This window comes from Piliocolobus tephrosceles, chromosome 16, assembly GCF_002776525.5.
Source record: "Piliocolobus tephrosceles isolate RC106 chromosome 16, ASM277652v3, whole genome shotgun sequence".
Taxonomy (NCBI): domain Eukaryota; kingdom Metazoa; phylum Chordata; class Mammalia; order Primates; family Cercopithecidae; genus Piliocolobus; species Piliocolobus tephrosceles.
In genome coordinates this window covers 3,914,671-3,936,383 of record NC_045449.1, presented here as the reverse complement: position 1 = coordinate 3,936,383, position 21,713 = coordinate 3,914,671, and the positions used below count along the sequence as shown (strand labels likewise).

The window sequence follows — 21,713 nt, the reverse complement described above, 5'->3', positions numbered from 1 at the left end:
GTCGTCTCCTCCCCGTCCCCGCCCGCCGGCTGCTGTCGGAGGTTGACAGGTCGAGGAGGGGAGGCGGCGGCGGCTGCAGAGCCGGGCGCCCAAGACGGAGACCTCATGGGGAACGCTCCGAGTCACAGCAGTGAAGACGAAGCGGCAGCTGCCGGGGGCGAGGGCTGGGGCCCACACCAAGACTGGGCCGCGGTCTCGGGCACGACCCCCGGCCCGGGCCTCGTGGCTCCAGCGCTACCGCCAGCCGCGGCGCTGCTGGAGCCGGCCAGGCTGCGAGAGGCTGCCGCTGCGTTGCTGCCCACACCCCCCTGCGAGTCGCTGGTGTCGAGGCATCGCGGCGCGTTGTTTCGCTGGCTGGAAGAGCGGCTGGGCCGCGGCGAAGAGTCTGTCACTCTGGAGCAGTTCCGGGAGCTGCTGGAGGCTCGCGGCGCCGGCTGCTCTAGCGAGCAGTTCGAGGAGGTCAGGGCCGGCAGGCGACTGCAGGGGTGGGTGGGGCGGGGCGGTCGCCCCCAGGGGACTTAAGGAAGAGGTGGGCATTTGCTTTTGAGAGGCCAGGCAGGGACCCATATGAGGTGTTTCCAGCTTTTCACCAGGCGTTTGCTTGTCTCTATCCTATGTGAGAGGTCTGGAAAGCCTGTATTAGGCCGTCCTTGCTCTGAAGGGCTGGACAAGCCCAGATGTCTCTGTATGTTGTAATGCAGACCTTTGTGCAGTTGATGGACGCTACTCTCTGGAGACCTTTTGTCAGGTTCTAGAACAGTTTGGAGAGAAAAGAGATGTAAGGATAGGAGGAGTGGCGCTGAAAACCATTTTTTATATTGTCCACGTTTTTACACAGCACCTTCGGAATTCAGTGTGGGCGCCGAAATGAGTGTGGAATGACAGTAGTAACATACTGGAGAGGCTCACATTGTGAAACCTATCCTCCTGACGCAAAAACTAGCTTTCCCAGAATACACATCGGTTTGTAGACCCTTAAAGAACTGTATGTTAGACTCATTTAAACCTTCATAGGATCTGAAACTGATAGGCAAGTCCCAGGTTTCCTACGTCATTTCACAATTACAAGTGAGTGCTTGTAATTATACGGTTCTTCATATAATCACCAAGATCATATCTGCTAAATCATTAAGAGCAAATTGATGTGGCAACAAAATGTTTTCCTTGGAAGGCATCTTGGAAGTTATCTACTGGGTACTTCACTTCGAGTTAAGAAGACTGATCCAGGGTTACCCAGTGAATCATTAGTAAAACTGAGACTATCACCTGGATCTCTTGCTTTTTTTTTTTTCTTTCAATTTTTATTTTAAATTCAGGTGTACACGTGCAGGATTTGGATTTGCAGATTTGTTACATAGGTAAACTTGTGCCATGGTGGTTTACTCCACAGATCATCCCATCACCCAAGTATTAAGTTCAGCATCCCACCCTATTTTTTGTTTTTAATGTCTCACTACCTCCTTCCTGGGATCCTATTTCTTTTAACTCCACGGTATGACAAAAAAGGTACTTAATTTGTGAAAATGAGTCAGTCAGCCAACCATGTAGAATCTTCAGTGGCCACAAAGGGTGAGTACATAAAGCAGTAAACCAGCAGGTATTGGTAATGCCTTTAAACGATTCTGTTTACTTTAAAATCAGAGGCTTTTAAAATATTTTAAGAATGTCTTCCTGTACATGGCCAGAATTCAGATAATGTAGTTTGTGTGTTTCTTATGAAAAAAGTGCCTTTAAGGCATCCCAGCCCTTAAAAGTAATAGTCATGGCTGGGTGTGGTGGCTCATGCCTGTAATCCCAGCACTTTGGGAGGCTGAAGCGGGAGGATCATCTGAGGTCAGGAATTCGAGACCAGCCTGGCCAACATGGTGAAACCCCATCTCTACTAAAAATACAAAAATTAGTTGGGCCTGGTGGTGGGTGCCTGTAATCCCAGCTACTTGGGAGGCTGAGGTGGGAGAATCGCTTGAACCCAGGAGGGTGAGGTTGCAGTGAGCCAAGATCGCACCACTGCACTCCAGCCTGGTCCACAGAGCGAGACTCTGTCTCAAAAGAAAAAAAAAAAAAAAAAAGTCATATTAGTTAGTGAAAGATCTCCTTTTTTTTTTTTTTTTTTCCAAGAATACATGTAGCACCTTCCCTCTAGTATCTATCTGTATTATGAGAATATGAAGTGGTAGTGGAAAGAACCATACAGAACTGTTCAAGGAGTTGGCACTTGGCAGATTTGTGCAAAGGCAAATGGAGAGAAACACTGTTTACATTCTGAGATGAGATCTGACAGAAATAGAACTTTGTGTGGAGTTCATAAGGTCAAGGTGTGGTTCAGAAATCACTGAGGGGTTGTGGCGTTGTTGTTCACTGAGCAAATGTTTATTGGGCGTATATTGAGTGCCACTCACTTGGATGATAGTGGACAAAGCAGGTACTTGCTCTTAAAGAGTATGTAGTGTGGTGGAAGAGACAGGTATTAACCCAGTAATTGTAAGATATGGTGAATGTTAACCAAGGGAAGATATAAGGAATAAGTAACAAGTGTATTTGACCTCACCTAGGGCTCAAGCAAGAGTTACCTGAGAACGTAGCATTTCAGCCCACAGGTGAATGTTGAAAGCAGACAGTGTTACAGGAGGTAGTAACAGCGTTTCAGGCAGAGGAAATTGTATCCACAAAAGTCCAAAGTCCAGAGAATCTGGAAGAAGTCTGGTATGGTGTATTAGGGATAGACAAATCTTTTTCAAGGGACAGAAAACCTAATGCACCAGTGATTTAAACAAAGAAGCTGCTTTCTTATGAAAATGTTCAGGTAGGCAGTCCAGGGTTTATGTGGCAGTTTTATCATCATCAGGGACATGGCTTCATCCATCTTGTGCTGTCATCCTCCACAGACATCTTCCACTTAGTAATTCTGTTGACTCCTTCTCCTGTCATTTTCCACATTCCAACAAGCAAGAAAGGGAAAAGGGAAGGAAAGAGCCATGCTCACTCTCTTACGGGCACCACTTACATCCCATAGGCCAAAATTCAGTCCCATGGCTGCATTCAGCTGTAGAAGAGGCTGGGATTCTTTTTCCACGGCCATATATTCAGCTAAAACTCAGGACTTAATTATTGAGGAAGGGGAGAGAAGATACTGAGTTATGTTTGGCAGTCTTTGATTCCCATAGCTAGGTCGTACAATTCTGTGAGTGAGGCTTAGCCAAGGTTTAAAAACCTGATCGTGGCCGGGCGCGGTGGCTCAAGCCTGTAATCCCAGCACTTTGGGAGGCCGAGACGGGTGGATCACGAGGTCAGGAGATCAAGACCATCCTGGCTAACACGGTGAAACCCCGTCTCTACTAAAAATACAAAAAGTAGCCGGGCGAGGTGGCGGGCGCCTGTAGTCCCAGCTACTTGGGAGGCTGAGGCAGGAGAATGGCATAAACCCGGGAGGCGGAGCTTGCAGTGAGCTGAGATCGGGCCACTGCACTCCAGTCCGGGCAACAGAGCGAGACTCCGCCTCAAAAAAAAAAAAAACCTGATCGTGATAATCTCACAGTGGCTACCCTCTCCCGATAATCTCACGATGGCTGCTCTGTCTGTAAAGACTAGTAAGTTAGGACTAGCCAAACAATGTAAGAATTAGCCATGTGTTTGATTCTGTGCTTTAAAAATGTCTATCCTTACACTTGAGTAAGTATATACTTTTGTATATACTTACACAGTTAATTCTGTGTTGTTAATCTACATCTAAGCTTTTGAGAGTTTATTGCTATATTTTACTACAAGATGAAGGGCTTGTGAAATAATAAAATGTCTTTATAGTAGCGACTAAAATGACAAGTTGTTTCCCTCATTCATTTTTATGAGAGCTATCATGGTAGAACAATTGCTATGGCTGTGCCTGGTTTATTATAATGCTGAGAGTTTCCAAGTGTTCCATGTTTCTTCTTTGGCTTCCCAGCTTACACTGCCATTCGTGTCCACACAGCTGTCTTGCTTTCACATTCCTGTGACCTCAGTTACTTGAGGAGGTGTTAAAAAGAAGTTCTTGGAGTTGGACCATGGACCAAAGTCTGAAGCCTTATCATTTTATAGTACAACACACCTTTTCTCGTGGTAGGTGTGGTCCAGGGAGAAAGGACTCTTTAGTTTGTTCACAGGGAGCAATATTTAATGGACTGCCATGTAGAGGGGAAAAAGAATTAAAATTAAGTTCTTATTTCACATCAGAGGTTATAGATTAGATATTTATACCCTTGGAGTATGATTCTAGAAAATCTAGGGCAGAAAAGCATGCTGAGCACAGGGTGATAACAGATGGCCCTAAAGTGAAATTTCATATGAATAGGTCCTGTTTTACTAATTTGCCACAGAGTTTTGGTGCCTGCTTTGTGAAATCCGTGGGGTGCTAAGCGGTAAGGGAAGGGCCTTTTTGATTCATCTCTGTTCATCATCTTAGCACAGTCCTGGGTGGCTGCCAACGCCCAGGGGCTTTGGGAGACTGTGGAAGGTGTAGTCCACACACGCTCAAACCTCATATTTTATATTCAGTCTGTAACCTTTCAATAATAAAATATTTCTTGACATTGAAGGAAACAGTTAAATACGGTTTTCGTGAAAACTTTAAAAGGTTCTTAGGCACTTTTGGGTTTACAGGAAGTTTGTAGAAAAGCCCTGTGCCCATCTTCGTATTATTATGTGAAAAGTATTAGTCAACTTATTTAGAATGGCTTCGAGCCCAGGAACTCTGCCCATAGGAATATGCAGATGCGATTATCTGCCCTCTTAAGACTATAGACTGTAAGAGCTGTGTGTGTGCACCATAAAGCAACAGCAGGCTGCCAGCTTTTCTTGCCCTCAGCCGGGAGCCCTCGGCTCTCCACTACCTGAGGGACCAAATATGTATTTGTCTGAATTGGTTGAAGCCCATACATCAGCCTAATTCCCTTACCTAATTTCCCTTCCCCACCTGCACCAGCCCTGTGCTAGCTAGTGGGATACCTGCTTTGTCCCTAACTCCCTTACCTAATTTATCTTCCCCCCACACGAGCCCTGTGCTGGCTAGTGGGATGCCTGCTTTGTCCTATGTATGGACCTTGCTATCAGTTCTTGAAGATTCCCCACCTTGGCACTGTCACCTGGTCAGCACCATGTCTTCTGTGGCTTGATTCAGATAGTGTCTCCTTAATGGTGTTTTCAGCCCTACACCTGAGGCTCCTGTTACCTGTTCTGTACAGATCCTTTGGCACTTAGAGCATACTGTCTGGCCTTGTCGTGCAGCTAGGCTGTGAGGCCGCCAGCCACCTGCCTGCACTACCATTGTACACAGGATGTCTTTGGTAAGGGATGGCTGGCTGTGGATGGTGATAAGGCAGTACAGGAAAGATCCTTGGTGAGCGGAGATGATGATTATTTTGAGACGGAGTCTCTGTCGCCCAGGCTGGAGTGCAGTGGCGCAATCTTGGCTTACTGCAAGCTCCACTTCCCAGGTTCACGCCATTCTCCTGCCTCAGCCTCCTGATTAGCTGGGACTACGGGTGCCCACCACCATGTCCAGCTAATTTTTCATATTTTTTAGTAGAGACGGAGTTTCACCATGTTAGCCAGGATGGTCTCGATTTCCTGACCTTGTGATCCGCCCGCCTCAGCCTCCGAAAGTGCTGGGATTACAGGCTTGAGCCACCGCGCCTGGCCGAGTGGAGATTATTTTTGCTTACTTCGGCTTTGCATGCTTTGCTGTGGGAGAGTTGATGGTATTGGTTTCTTTGGAGAAATTCATGACTTAGGAGAGCTTTGGAGGAAAGGCCACACAGCTCTTTTGTCTCTCCCTGATTTCCAGAATACCACCTCACCATGGTACTGCCTTACTTTAGAAACTTCAGTGGCTCCCCATTGCCTTCAGAATCACGTCTGAATAGTGGAGCAGCCTTTACACTCTTATACCTTCTACCCTTGTCTCCCAGTGCTCTTTAAGCAGCCACTTCATTATCCCGTTTCCCATGTGTGTGGGAATTTTGTCCTTTGCTGTCCTCTCCCATCTGCTCCTTGCTCCATCCTAAGCCCACTCCAGTTTCAAGGACCACAGAGAAGCACTTACCAGCAGCATGGAGTCTGAGAAAGGCTTCACCAAAACAAGGCTTGAGAGGCTGGAAGAATTTGCCTGGCAAAGGAAGAAGGGGATACTCCGTTTGAAAGGCATAGCATATGCAAATACACTGAAGTGAGAGGGTGGCACATTTTGAGAGTGATACTGTAGCACCTAGTCTAGAGCCTGAACTGGCTGGGACCTTGGTACTCATTGCCTGCAAGCTGCCCCTCCCCTCCTCCGAAAAGGGACCCCTTTCATAACAACCTGGGCGGGTGTAGTTAACTTGTCACCGCATCAGCAGGTTTGCCATGTTACGAGTCTGCTCATTCTGCTGTTCTTTAGACTGAGCTTGAGAATTGGGCCTCGAGCCAACCTGCTTGTGAGCAAGTTCTAGTTCCACCATTCTCAAGCCAGGTGACTTTGGTCAACTTACTTGACCACAGTGTCTCAGTTGCCTCACCCATTAAAACAAGCTCACCTGCTCAGTGCTCAGTAAGTGTTGTAATTGGTACTGTTACTGTTTTCTGTGGTTGTAGTTCAGTTCCAAGTGTGTATTCCAGCCTCTGTAACAGTCTTTTTTTTTTTTTTTTTTTTTTTTTTTTTTGAGACAGTCTCACTCTGTCACCCAGGCTGGAGTGCAGTGGCACAGTATCGGCTCACTACAACCTCCGCCTCCCAGTTTCAAGCGATTCTCCTGCCTCAGCCTCCCGATTAGCTGGGATTACAGGCACCTGCCCCCGTGTCTGGCTAATTTCTGCATTTTTAGTAGAGACGGGTTTCACTATGTTAGCCAGACTGGTCTGAAACTCCTGACCTCAGGTGAACCACCCGCCTCAGCCTCCCAAAGTGTTGGGATTACAGGCGTGAGCCACTGCGCCCAACCTACAGCTCTTTAAATACTTTGTTTTAGATAAGGATATTCTTTTCTTTCTTTCTTTCTTTTTTTTTTTTTTTTTTTGAGACAGAGTCTTTCTCTGTCACTCAGGCTGGAGTGCAGTGGTGCAATCTCAGCTCACTGCAACCTCCGCTTCCCAGGTTCAAGTGATTCTCCTGCATCATCTTCCCGAGTAACTGGGACTACGGGCGTACACCACCACACCCGGCTAGTATATATATATGTTTTTCATTTTTGGTAGAGATGGGGTTTCGCCATGTTGGCCAAGCTGATCCCTAACTCCTGGCTTCAAGTGATCCACCTGCCTCAGCCTCTCAAAGTGCTGGGTAGACAAGGACATTCTTACAGATGAGTAACCCGTGGCCTTGGATATGTGACCCACCCAGTCAGTGGCAGAAGTAAGATCAGATCCAGTTTTTGACTGATGGAGTGTGTTTCTTTCAAGTGGAGCCGCCATGCAGCCTTCTTATTTAAGCCAGTGCATTGCATTCTAGTGTTGCGATCTCAGCTCATTGCAACCTCCACTTCCCAGCCTCAAGCGATTCTCCAGTCTCAGCCTCCTGAGTAGCTGGGACTAATGTGCACACCACCAAACACCCAGCTAATTTTTGTGTTTTTTGTGGAGATGAGGTTTCGCTGTGTTCCCCAGGCTGGTCTCAAGCTCTTGAGCTCCAAGCAGTCCGCCCGCCTCGGCCTCCCAAAGTGCTGTGATCACAGGGGTGGTCCACCGCTCCTGGCCTGGTGTGTGAGGCTTTTGGTAACCATTTTCATGTATGTAACGTGGTCTTGATCCCAGTAGTGGTTAAGGAGATTAAACAGGAATGGATGAGGGCCTGAGCCTTTCTCATGCTGTCCTCAGGCTAAGGCAAAGAGATGGAAATCTGTAGTTCAGCCAGCCCACTTTTCTGTCTCTTGTCCACAAAGTGGATCAATATGGCTTTCTAACTAGATTGTAATAACTTAACTGTTTTTTTTTTTTTTTAGATGGAGTCTTGCTCTGTCACCCATGCTGGAGTGTAGTGGCACAATCTTGGCTCACTGCAACCTCTGCCTCCTGGGTGCAGGCGATTCTCCTGCCTCAGCCTTCTGAGTAGCTGGTACTACAGGCGAGTGCCACCACACCCAGCTAATTTTTTGTATTTTTTTTAGTAGAGATGGAGTTTCACCATGTAAGCCAGGATGGTCTCAATCTCCTGAACTTGTGATCTGCCCGCCTTGGCCTCCCAAACTGCTGGGATTGCAGGTGTGAGCCACCGCACCTGGCCTTTTTTTTTTGGAAACAGAGTCTCGCTCTTGTCACCCAGGCTGGAGTGCAATGGCGCGATCTCTGCTCACTGCAACCTCTGCCTCCTGGGTTCAAGTGATTCTCCTGTCTCAGCCTCCTGAGTAGCTGGGATTACAGGTGCCTGCTACCACACCCGGCTAATTTTTTGTATTTTTAGTAGAGACAGGGTTTCACCATGTTGGCCAGGCTGGTCTCAAACTCCTGACCTCAGGTGATCCACCTGCCTCGGCTTCCCAAAGTGCTGGAATTACAGGCGTGAGCCACCACACCTGGCTGTAATAATGTTTTTTTGAAGTTTACTAGGCATCATCTTGTTCATGATCTTTTGGATCCTTACAACAAGCTAGGGGGAAAAAAGGTTGGGCAAGATGCCGAATTGAGACTTCAGGAGGCCAAGAGTCTTGTTCCAGATCTCATCATGGAGAATAAGTGGTAAATCTGTCACAATCCTGTAATCCAGGTTTCTTGTTTTAGTTAGACACTGTTAAACTTTTTATCTCCCACCTGGTGCCTGTCACAGTGCCTGCACTTGGGTGCTGCCAAAATAGTGTCATGTGGGTGGCAGAGCACATAGTGGGAAGGTGCTACAGGAAGAGCCCTGAATTAGGGAGGAAGAGGAAGAGTACAGAGACCAGGTAGCATCTGTGTGGAGATGGATGTCGGCTTCATGGAAACAGGGAGTGTTACTCTGGTTTTAGGGAGACAAAGGTAGACTTACTCTGCTTTGCACTGTTAGACTAGACCTAGAGTACTGAGATGAGTTTGGGCCCCACATTCCAAAGGCAATGTGTTTCATACTGCCCCTTTAGTGGGTTGGAAATCTATTTAGTGAGTCTTAACCTGCTTATTAAAAAAATGAAACAGAATAGAATGGAATAGAAAATATCAAGGCAGGCGGCTGGGCGCGGTGGCTCAAGCCTGTAATCCCAGCACTTTGGGAGGCCGAGACGGGCGGATCACGAGGTCAGGAGATCGAGACCATCCTGGCTAACACGGTGAAACCCCATCTCTACTAAAAATACAAAAACTAGCCGGGCGAGGTGGCGGGCGCCTGTAGTCCCAGCTACTCGGGAGGCTGAGGCAGGAGAATGGCGTGAACCCAGGAGGCGGAGCTTGCAGTGAGCTGAGATCCGGCCACTGCACTCCAGTCCAGGCGACAGAGCGAGACTCCACCTCAAAAAAAAAAAAAAAGAAAAAAAAATATCAAGCCAGGCGTGGTGGCTCATGCCTGTAATGCCAGCACTTTGGGAGGCCAAGGCCGGTGGATCACAAGGTCAAGAGATCGAGACCACCCTGGCCAACAAGGTGAAACCCCGTCTTTACTAAAAATACAAAAATTAGCTGAGCCTGGTGGCATGCACCTATAGTCCCAGCTACTCGGGAGGCTTAGGCAGGAGAATCGCTTGAACCCGGGAGGCGGAGGTTGCAGTGAGCCAAGATCGCACCCAGCCTGGCGACGGAGCGAGACTGTCTCAAAAAAAAAAAACAATAGAGAAAATATCAGAGTATGTTGTAACTGATGAGAAAAAGTATTGCATTGTTTCTTGGTGTATAACGAAAGGTGACTGACCACTCTCAGAGACACCAGAGAACGGATTCAGGCAGTACAGAGGCACTTTTTTTTTTTTTTTTTTTAGATGGAGTCTCACTCTGTTGCCCAGGCTACAGTGCAGTGGTGTGATTTCAGCTCACTGCAACCTCCACCTCCGGGTTCAAGGAATTCTCCTGCCTCAGCCTCCTAAGTAGCTGGGACTACAGGTGCCCCCCACCATGCCAGGCTAATTTTTTTGTTTTCAGTAGAAACGGGGTTTCATCATATTACCCAGGCTGGTCTTGAGCTCCTGGGTTCAAGCGATCCACCCGCCTTGGGCTCCCAAAGTGCTGGGATTACAAGCGTGAGCCACTGCGCCCGGCACAAAGGCACATACTTTAAGAGATTTGTAGGTCCTATACACAAGAGAACTTACGTAGTTCTGGGATGATCAACGCTCTCCACCCTTAATAGTCTCCAGTGGTTGGCCGGGCGCGGTGGCTCAAGCCTGTAATCCCAGCACTTTGGGAGGCCGAGACGGGCGGATCACAAGGTCAGGAGATCGAGACCATCCTGGCTAACACAGTGAAACCCCGTCTCTACTAAAAAATACAAAAAACTAGCTGGGCGAGGTGGCGGGCACCTGTAGTCCCAGCTACTCAGGAGGCTGAGGCAGGAGAATGGCGTAAACCTGGGAGGCGGAGCTTGTAGTGAGCTGAGATCGCGCCACTGCTCTCCAGCCTGGGCGACGGAGCAAGACTCTGTCTCAAAAAAAAAAAAAGTCTCCAGTGGCTCCATGGTGCCCTTACTGTAATATCTGAGCTCTTCATCCTGGGTCTGCCAGGCTTTTTTTATTCTGACCTCTGGCTCTGTCTTCATCACCTGCCCTGTTCCTTTCCAGCCACACCAGGCAGGTTATAGTTCTCACCATCTGCCATGAAGTCTTTATGTATGCTCACACTCTGTCCCCTCAACCCGAGATTGCCTCTCCCTCGCCATATACTTTCAAACTCCTAGTTATCCATTAAAGCGTAGTTTAAGGGTTGTTTTTCTCTGGGCCATTTCCCCAAATGCACCTCCCCGTCCTGGACTTCTCATCCCTGGAATGACTGTTGGCCCTTGGTATAGTGGTTAATTGTGGCATCTGGAATCAGTCCAGGATTCACATTCAAGCTGCATCATGTACTCACCGTATGCCTTAAACAAAATACTTAACCTCTCTGTTGCTCACCAGCAAAAAGGTAGTACCTACCTTTAGAGTTGTTGTGGAAAATATGAGTTGATCCATGTGAAGGGCTTAGAACTCTGCCTGGTGCTCACGAACATTGGCTGTTGTAAATAGTTGATACTCTTAGTTCTCGTATCATAATTAGCACACCTATTACGCTGCTGCTGTTGGTTTACAGATCTGTCTTCTAGGCTGTGAGGGTTTTGAAGGGAAAGGACTGTGTGTGCCCTATTCATCTTTGTATCCACAGAACCAAGCACAGGATCAGGTATATATATATTAAAATATATATAATATATAATGCATATTAATATAACATATAATCTGATGAGTTGCCATTATATATATGCACACATGTATTATATATAATATAATATTCATATAACGTAATATTAATATTGTGTGTGTGTGTGTGCATATATATAATGGCAACTTACTAGACAGTGCTGGATGAATGTATGAGTAAATGGGCTTCTGTAAAGTCTTTTGGCCAGGATTTTGAAAATACATTTAAAGTTAAAAACGGATGGCAATAGGTAACGTAGGGTACTCTTTAGTTTACAGAATTTGTTTACGTTATTATCCTGCTTAATCCTCACTAAACCCTGTTTCACATCTAAGTCCATTTTACAGTCCAGAAAACCCAAGCTTAACGAGGAAGCTGAGGTTTAGGGAGACTATGTAAACATACTTAAAAAACAAAAACCAGTTTCTGTCTCTGTCACCCAGGCTGGAGTGCAGCGGTATGACCACAGCTCACTGCAGCCTTGAACTCGCAGGCTCAAGTCATCTTCCCACCTCAGACTCCTGGGTAGCGAACCTGAACATTTCTTTTCTTAAGACAGTCAGTTTCTGAGTGTTAGGAAATTACATAATTATTTGGTGAAGCTGTTCACAAAGCTGTGGTAATTTTTTTCGTAGCCGAAATTATTTGTTTTTGTTTTGTTCGAAATCCCTTTTATCATATTCATTCACTATTGACAAATCAATAGAATCTATTAAAAATAACAAAAATAGCCTGGCACAGTGGCTCATCCCTATAAACTCAGCAGTCTGCCAGGCCAGAGCAGGAGGATTGCTTGACCCCAGGAGTTCGAGACCAGTTTGGGTAAACAAAGTGAGACTTTGTTTCTACAAAAGAAATAAAAAACTAGCTGAGTGTGTCCCAGCCACTCAGGAGGCTGAGGTGGGAGAACCACTTGAACCTGGGAGATGAAGGCTGCAGTGAGCTGGGATCACACTCCTGCACTCTAGCCTGGGTGGTACATGGAGACCCTGTCTCAAAAAGAAAAAAAAAAAAAGATAGCAAAAATGTCACTATTTTTATAGCCTTGGTTGTATAGAATTGTTATTAGCGATACACAGCAGGAATTGTGTAGGAAGTTGGAGGTGCAGGGAGTGCTTGATTTGTGGAAGTTTTGGTGGAAGGAGGACTTGAGCACTACCTTGAGATTTAGAGGGAGTGAGTCTCACTTCTAGAGTTGATCGGAGTTCACCTGGACAGAAGGTGCTGAGAGCAAGTTTTACAGATGGAGGAAAGTAACGGCGCTAAGAGGTTTCAAGCGTTTGGTCTCCAGACGGTAAGGAATTCCGGGGTTTTCTGGTCAAAGGAAGGAGAAGGGAGTTGTGGTGAAGACCACGAACCCTGGAGCCTTAGATGCAAACACTAGCTGCGTGACCTCAGGCAAGTTACCTGACCTCTCTGGACAACTGTAAGATGGGGAGGTTAATAGTACTGTTACTGTTATGAGGAATAAATGACATCGTAGCATATAAAATGCTCTCCTCAGTGCCTGGCGTTTAACGAGTGCCCAAATGTTGATGCAGAGTTTCCCAGTCTGTGTGTCATTCCCAACCGAATGAATGATAGCTGTGCTCATCTCCTCAGACCTTGAGTCTTACAAGTATCATTATTTTCTCAGTATGCTATAATATGAACAAGTTGGTAAGGACCTAGTATCTGGTAGTGTAGTGGTCACACCACGAGGCCTCAGGGAATACGAGACTGTGCTCTGTGCCACCTCCTCCTTCCCCCACCTGCTCCACATTTTTTTTTTTTTTTTTTTTTGAGACAGAGTCTGGCTCTCGTCCAGACTGGAGTGCAGTGGTGTGCTCTCGGCTCTTCGCAAGCTCCACCTCCCAGGTTCCTGACATTCTCCTACCTCAGCCTCCTGAGTAGCTGGGATTACAGGTGCCCGCCACCACGTCCAGCTAATTTTTTGTATTTTTAGTAGGGACGGGGTTTCACCATGTTAGCCAGGATGGTCTCGATCTCCTGACTTCGTGATCCACCCACCTTCGCCTCCCAAAGTGCTGGGATTACAGGCATGAGCCACCGCACCAGGCCTGCTCCACTTTTTGTATTTGGGTTGTGCTTAAAATTTCTTTTTTTTTTTTTTTTTTTTTTGAGACGGAGTCTTGCTCTGTCGCCCAGGCTAGAGTGCAGTGGCGCGATCTCGGCTCACTGCAAGCTCCGCCTCCCAGGTTTACGCCCTTCTCCTGCCTCAGTCTCCCGAGTAGCTGGGACTACAGGCACCTGCCACCACACCCAGCTAATTTTTTGTATTTTTAGTAGAGATGGGGTTTCACCGTGTTACCCAGGATGGTCTCGATCTCCTGACCTCATGATCCACCTGCCTCGACCTCCCAAAGTGCTGGGATTACAGGCTTGAGCCACCGCGCCCAGCCAAAATTTCTTAATGTTTAAAAATTCTTTTTTATTATTATCAAAGGAATATATGTAGATTTCAGAAAATTAAAAATACAGATAAGCAAGAATAAGAAAATACGGCCGGGCGCGGTGGCTCAAGCCTATAATCCCAGCACTTTGGGAGGCTGAGACGGGCGGATCACGAGGTCAGGAGATCGAGACCATCCTGGCTAACACGGTGAAACCCCGTCTCTACTAAAAAAATACAAAAAACTAGCCGGGCGAGGTGGCGGGCGCCTGTAGTCCCAGCTACTAAGGAGGCTGAGGCAGGAGAATGGCGTAAACCTGGGAGGCGGAGCTTGCAGTGAGCTGAGATCCGGTCACTGCACTCCAGCCTGGGCGACAGAGCGAGACTCCGTCTCAAAAAAAAAAAAGAAAAAATACAAAACATTATATTATCACTATTAACATCTTATTTTTTTGGAGATGGAGTGTCTGTCACCCAGGCTGGAGTGCAGTGGTATGATCTCAGCTCACTGCAACCTCCACCTCCCGGGTTCCAACGATTCTCGTGCCTCAGCCTCCCGAGTAGCTGGGACTACAGGTGTGTGCCACCAGCCCTGACTAATTTTTGTATTTTTAGTAGAAATGGGGTTTTACCATGTTGGCCAGGCTGGTCTCGAACTCCTGACCTCAAGTGAGTGAGTTCCACCCACCTCAGCCTCCCAAAGTTCTAGGATTACAGGCGTGAGGCACCTCGTCTGGTCCACTATTAACATTTTAATATTTATTCTTTCAGGTCTTTTTTATGCGTACACACACACACACACACACACACACACAGTGTTAAGCCGATCTCGAAATTAGTTTTCTTCAAACTAACGTAAGATCATTCTCTACTATTCTTTTGTAACCTCCTTTTTTCAGTTAATGATCTTCACCTTTTTGTGTTGGTACATTTCTGCTTAAATTTATTTAGAGGAGAGGAAGTATCACACTACAGAAAAAAAGTTTTAAATCTCATTCAGTCTATCCCCATGTTTGGACACTCTGAAAATTTTGGTTTTGGCCAGGCAAGGTGGCTTACACCTGTAATCCCAGCATTTTGGGAGGCCAAGGCAGGTGGATCACTTGAGGCCAGGAGTTCGAGACCAGCCTGGCCAACATGGCGAAAACCCAGCTCTATGAAAAATACAAAAATTAGCCACGTATGGTGGCGCATGCCTTTAATCCCAGCTACTTCAGGAGGCTGAGGCATGGGAATCGCTTGAACTCTGGAGGCAGAGGTTGACGTGAGCCAGGATCGCACCACTGTACTCCAGCCTGGTGGCTCAAAAAAAAAAAAGGAGAAAATGTAGGCTTTTATTTTTATCAGTTGTACATGCGCACAGTATATAGCCGACAAGACTTGAACAAGAAACAATGGTTTCCTGCTGTCCTGCCCCAATGTCTTATTCCCCAAGAACAATTACTTTTCAACTCTAGCTGGTTCTTGAGTGTTTAACTCTGTATTACCAAGTAATATGTTTATGTTCTTTGTGATTGTTCTCAGTTGTAGGCTTTATCTATTTTATTTTCACCATCAGTGATGAGACTTGAGTTGTCTTTCACCTTCTCTTCCTTGCCCGTGCATGCACGTCCCCGTCCTCCCGCTACAATTCTGTCCATTTTGTTTAAATCTCCCTTTGACCTTTACCTTACTATGATTACGTAAGTTCTTTACATTGCTGTGCCATACAATACCATGTTTTTGTTTTTTTTCTCTTTTTTTGAGACAGGGTCTTGCTCTGTCTCCCATGCTGGAGTACAGTGGTGCAATCTTGGCTCACTGCAGCCTCGACCTCCTAGGGTCAAGTGATCCTCCCACCTCAGCCTCTCGACTAGCTGGGATTACAGGTGCGTGCCACCACGCCTGGCTAATTTTTGTATATTTTTGTAGAGAGGAGGTTTTGCCACATCACCCACTCTGGTCTTGAACTCCTGGACTCAAGCAATCCACCCACCTTAGCCTCCCAAAGTGCTGGGATTACAGGCATGAGCCACTGCATCTGGCCCTTTTTTTTTTTATACATCTTTTTATTTTCTTTGGAGTTAACAATTGAATAGGTCCTTTTATTTTCCTAATTTTTGGTCTTTTATCATTAATTTAGTCCCAGATTCTCTGCCAGTTGTCTAAATCTCCTCTAACAGAAATGTTCAATATGTTGAAACACATGGGCATTCTATCAACTTCATCTTCTCAAGGAAGTATTTCCTGAATCCTTCTGATCTGCTTTAATCTAGATTTGTTACTCTCTATGTCTGCTGTGCGGATGTCATCTGAGAAGCTCTATCATCCTGCGGATTCATTTTCTCTTGTTGGGATCCCATTTTTCTCCTATCTTGGCATATTTCTTTATCCTGGTGGCTGCATCCTCTGGTAGCTTTCTGGAAAAAGGATTAAGTAGTTCATCTTTCGAGAACCTTGTATATGTAAGAATGATTTTATTCTGCTGTCTCACAGCTGATGGGATTTTGGCTGACTTCTGGGTTAGAAAGAGCACTCCCTAGACTTCTGGGTTAGACTTCTGGGTTAGAAAGAGCACTCCCTAGAATGTTGCAGTCACTGCTTTCATTGCCTTCTGGCTTCTGTGTGACTGCCGATTGAGTCCCACTCGGATTCTTGACTTTTGACATAGAAACTGTTTCTTCTTCCTCTAAGTAGGACTTCTCTTTTTCCTCAGTCTTACACATTTCACTGTGATGCACTTTTATTCTGTGTGTAGGGTGATCAGCCCCTGCAGTCACAGAACTCATGTCCTTCAGTCTGGGGAAATTATCTTGAATCATAATGATAGTGATTTCCTCCCCTGCATTTTCTGTGTTCCATCTTTCTTAAACTGTTATTTAATGTGGGACCTCTTTAACTGGTCTCCTGATTTTCCTTCGCTTTTCTCTCCCAATTTCCATAGTTTCGTCTTTTGGCTCTACTTTGTGGGCACTTTGGTCAGCTTCACCTTCCAACCTTTGCTTTTTTTTTTTTTTTTTGAGACGGAGTCTTGCTGTGTTGCCCAGGCTGGAGTGCAGTGGCTGGATCTCAGTTCACTGCAAGCTCTGCCTCCCGGGTTTACGCCATTCTCCTGCCTCAGCCTCCCGAGTAGCTGGGACTACAGGCGCCCGCCACCTCGCCCGGCTAGTTTTTTGTATTTTTTTGGTAGAGACGAGGTTTCACCGTGTTAGCCAAGATGGTCTCGATCTCCTTACCTCGTGATCTGCCCGTCTCGGCCTCCCAAAGTGCTGGGATTACAGGCTTGAGCCACTGCGCCCGGCCACCAACCTTTGCTTTGAGATTTTTGTTTTGTTGTGATATTTTAATTTTCAACAGCTTTTTATTTTTATTTATTTATTTTTGCTTTTCAGACGGAGTCTCGCTCTGTCACCCAGGCTGGAGTGCAAGGGCGAGAGCTTGGCTCACTGCAAGCTCCACCTCCCGGGTTCACGCGATTCTCCGGCCTCAGCCTCCCTAGTAGCTGGGATTACAGGCACCTACCACCGCGCCTGGCTAATTTTTGTATTTTTAGTAGAGATGGGGTTTTGCCATGTTGGCCGGCTAGTTTCAAACTCCTGACTTCAGGTGATCCGCCCGCCTCAGCCTCCCAAGGTGCTGGGATTACAGGCATGAGCCACCGTGCCCGACCTCATATTTTTATTTTTTAACTTTTTAGGTTTGGGGATACATGTGCAGTTTTGTTATAGACATAAACTCATGTCACGGGGGTTTGTTGTACACATTGCAACTAAGCCCAGTACCCAGTAGTTATTTTTTCTGCTCCTCTCTGTCCTCTCACTCTCCCTGCTTAGGTAGGCCCCAGGGTCTGTTGTTCCCTTCTTTGTGTTCATGACATTAATGACATTAATTTTAACTGCTGCTTCCCTCCTCCCCATTACAGCGCATCAGGACTGTGTGACTCCCAGGCCTCTTTTCCCCGCACTTAAGATTCCCCCAACAGGGCACAGTTTCTGGTCTCTCTATCGTGGGTTCTGTCCTCTGATCTCTTCCATTCATTTCTTTTTGGTGTGTGTCTTCAAAACCAAACTCACCTTTCTTGATTGGTCTAGTCAGAGTAGAAGAAGATAATACCTCCTCTCCTTTTGGATGTTATACCGTGATTAGTATAGTCTTTGATCCTATTGACTTTTTGGATAATCTTGCCAAGTTGAACAGAGGCGAAAATAATGCTGTGATCTTTTCCATGCTACTTCTAAGCTCACTGTCCCCCATACTGCATTTATGCCCATGGTTTTTGGACTCAAATACAGGAATTTGCATGTGTTCCTCTTAAACACTGCATTGTTCAGAGGTCTATGATGGAAATAGGGGTATTTATGTTAGTCATGAAACCTCAGTGGGATGTTTTCCTATTTCATGGAAGAGAGAAATAAGAAAAAGGGGCAGGAGTTTTAAGAAAGAGAGAGGGTTGGCCGGGCGCGGTGGCTCAAGCCTGTAATCCCAGCACTTTGGGAGGCTGAGACGGGCGGATCACGAGGTCAGGAGATCGAGACCATCCTGGCTAACACGGTGAAACCTCATCTCTACTAAAAAATACAAAAAACTAGCCGGGCAAGGTGGCAGGCACCTGTAGTCCCAGCTACTCGGGAGGCTGAGGCAGGAGAATGGCGTAAACCCGGGAGGCAGAACTTGCAGTGAGCTGAGATCTGGCCACTGCACTCCAGCCTGGGCGACAGAGCGAGACTCCGTCTCAAAAAAAAAAAAAAAAAAGAAAGAGAGAGGGTTACTTGGAAAGGAGGCTTGAAGTCTCCTGAAGTATTGCATGGTGAGAGCAATGTGTGAGTGAGTGTATCAGCAGAAGGACAGAAGGCATTGTTGAGGAAGGGATTGAAATCTGGGGAGAGAGGGCAGTTGCTAAGTGAGGTAAGTCTTGTAGGATGTAAAGGAAGGGGGTCAGGGACACCAGAGGGTGAGGGTAGAAAGGAGAAGGGGAACGCTACAGGGCCGATGTGCTTTCACTGTACTGGGCTCTGTTCAGTTGTTACTTAATCCAGGCAGCAGCCTGGGAGTTTGACAATATTTGCTCCATCTTTCAGATCAAGAAGCTGTGGCTTATGGAGGTAAAGAAACTTTGGTAAGGTCACATAGCAGAGTAATGATAGAGCAGATTTAAACCAAATCTCTACCAGGTTCCCCAGATGGCCCAACATGGGCAAGAGGCAAGTTAGATTACGATTAAAAGTTAGCAACAACAGGTCTGTGAAACAGATAAAGCAAGTTAGCTCTTGTGTCCACAGAGTATTTAAAAGAAAACGCCCAGGCGGATGCAGTGGCTCACGCCTGTAATCCCAGCACTTTGGGAGGCTGAGGCGGGCGGATCACCTGAGGTCAGGAGTTCGAGACCAGCCTGGCCAACATGGTGACACCCCATCTCTACTGAAAATACAAAAAATAAAAAATAAATAAAAAGATAAAATTAGCTGAGCGTTGTGGTAGGTGCCTGTAATCCCAGCTACTCGGGAGGCTGAGGCAGGAGAATCCCTTGAACCTGGGAGGAAGAGGTTGCAGTGAGCCAAGATCATGCCACTGCACTCTGGCCTGTGTGACAAGAGTGAAACTCATGTCTCAAACAAGGAAAAGAAAAAGCCCAGCTAAACTTGAGCCTCTGTTCTAAGCCAATTCTTTGTATTCTGGCACTTCGCAACCAGTTGAAAAACTTGACAGTGGCTGCTTCCTTCTGAAATTATTTAATGGGAAGGAGACTTACTGTATCATTACTCTCTTGGATTACTAAACGGTTACTCTCTTGGAATATAGGTTGGAATACAAATAAGATGATAAAATTGTGTATACGTGTGTACTTGCATACATACATCCTACAAAGCACAGTGAGTTCCTGTTCTAAGTTTATCTTTGATTGATATGTATGGACTCTTCTCCCCGAAACCAAAAATAGATAAATCACTGGTCTTGAGAATTTTAAATAAAAGAAAGAGTTACCTGAAACAGCTCTGATTTTCTTGCATCTCTTGTCTTTAGGCCTTTGCCCAGTTTGATGCTGAGGGTGATGGGACAGTTGATGCGGAGAACATGCTGGAGGCCCTCAAGAATTCCAGTGGCGCTAATCTGCAGGGGGAGCTGAGCCACATCATCAGACAGCTACAGGCCTGCTCTCTGGTTCCAGGTGAGCCTTCCATCTCGGTGCTGTCTCAGAACCAAAGTGAACTTTGCCCTACTACTGATTGAAAGAAATTAGGCAAAACTGTGGCCACATGCAGTAAACTCCCCCAACAGCGTTCAGTAGGCACGTGATCTGAATTAGCATTTCCCATAGTCATCTCCTTCATCCCCCACTAGGCTACGGTGGTGGCTAAGCAGTTCTACCGTGTTATGGCAGGAACACTTGTCCCGTGGCCGCCTTCCTTATTGGTTCTCTGTATTTCGCTACAGAAGCCCTCCTTGGCCTTTGCTGTTCATTCTCTTAGCATCCTGCTTTCTTTTTTGCAACATATTACCATTGTAATTGATCAATTCCTTATTCAGTTATTAGTAAAGTGTTTGTCTTCACTCCTATACTATAGTTCCATGAGGGCAGGGACCTTCTGTGTTATTTCTGCTCTGTCCTCACATTTGGGGCATTTCTTTTTTGGCATGTGGTAAGCGCTTAGTGGTTTTTTTTTAGAAAGCTATTACAGTAGTCCCTCCTTACCCATGCGGAAGATGTTCCAGCACCCCCAGTGGGTGCCTGAAACCAAGGATAGTACCCAACCTTATATATACTATATATTTTTCTGATACATATATACTTACGATACACTCTAATGTATAAATTAGGCATAATAAGAAGAGGTCAGGCCGGGTGCAGTGACTCACGCCTGTAATCCCAGCACTTTGAGAGGCCGAGGCGGGTGGATCACAAGATCAGATTGAGACCAGCCTGGCTAACACAATGAAACCCCATCTCTACTGAAAATACAAAAAAATTAGCTGCGTATGGTGCAAGCGCCTGTAGTCCCAGCTACTCGGGAGACTGAGGCAGGAGAATGGCGGGAACCGGGAGGCGGAGCTTGCAGTGAACCGAGATCACGCCACTGCACTCCAGCCTGAGTGACAAAGCGAGACTCAAAAAAAAAAAAAGGTCAATAACAATAGCTGACAATAAAATAGAATGATTGTAACAATATACTCAAATAAAAATTATGTGAATATGGCCCCTCTCTCTCTGTCTCACAGTATCTGTACCATACTTACCTATTTTGGGGTCTTTATTGACCACAGGTAACTGAAATTGTGGATAAGGGAGGACTACTATATACAGAAATTTAAGTAAGAATAAAAATAGCTTGAAATTAAGCAGTGCCGGCGGGGCACAGTGGCTCACGCCTGTAATCCCAGCACTTTGGGAGGCCAAGGTGGGCAGAGTTCCCAACCTGAGGTTGGGAGTTCAAAACCAGCCTGACCAACATGGAGAAACTCCTTCTCTACTAAAAATACAAAAATCAGCCAGGTGTGTTGGCGCGTGCCTGTAATCCCAGCTCTTCGGGAGGCTGAGGCAAGAGAATTACCTGAACCCCGAGAGGTGGCGATTGCAGTGAGCTGAGATCGCGCCATTGCACTCCAGCCTGGGCAACAAGAGCGAAACTCCGTCTGGAAAAAAAAAAAAAGAGAAAACACATGGCCTGTGTTTTTGTATGTTTTTTTTGGGGGGGGAGCTCAGACTTACATAAAGACAGAATCATAATAAAATTAATATTTGTTTTTTCCAGTGAGAAGACAATTGTGTTTGAAAGAGAAACTTTGTACATTTTCCTTTTAGTCTTGGTTTACTTTACCTTAGCACTTTTCCTGCTCTGTGCACTTGGTATCATAATACTTAGGGTCACTAGGGCAGCAATGGAGGCAAAATAGATTTGATAGACACATAAATCTAAATCTGATTGCTCTTGGCCTCTCTGGCTTACTTACTGCTGAGTGATGTATTGAGCTAGGGAAGGATAGTTTCCATATATAAATGAAGAATGTATATTTCCAACCAGACATGGTGGCTCACGCCTGTAATCTCAGCACT

At 46.2% G+C, this 21,713-nt stretch overlaps 1 protein-coding gene across 3 annotated transcripts in view; it reads left to right on the top strand.

Annotated features, from left to right (window-relative positions):
* The first annotated feature begins 105 nt into the window (after nucleotides 1-105).
* Nucleotides 106-21,713, top strand: part of ZZEF1 (zinc finger ZZ-type and EF-hand domain containing 1) — a 141,711-nt gene continuing 120,103 nt past the window's right edge. For all 3 annotated transcript variants that reach the window (XM_026449094.1, XM_026449095.1, XM_026449096.1), the window contains exons 1-2: nucleotides 106-459; nucleotides 19,685-19,829. In XM_026449094.1, the coding sequence (XP_026304879.1) occupies nucleotides 106-459; nucleotides 19,685-19,829 (499 nt within the window). The remainder of the gene's footprint in view (nucleotides 460-19,684; nucleotides 19,830-21,713) is intronic.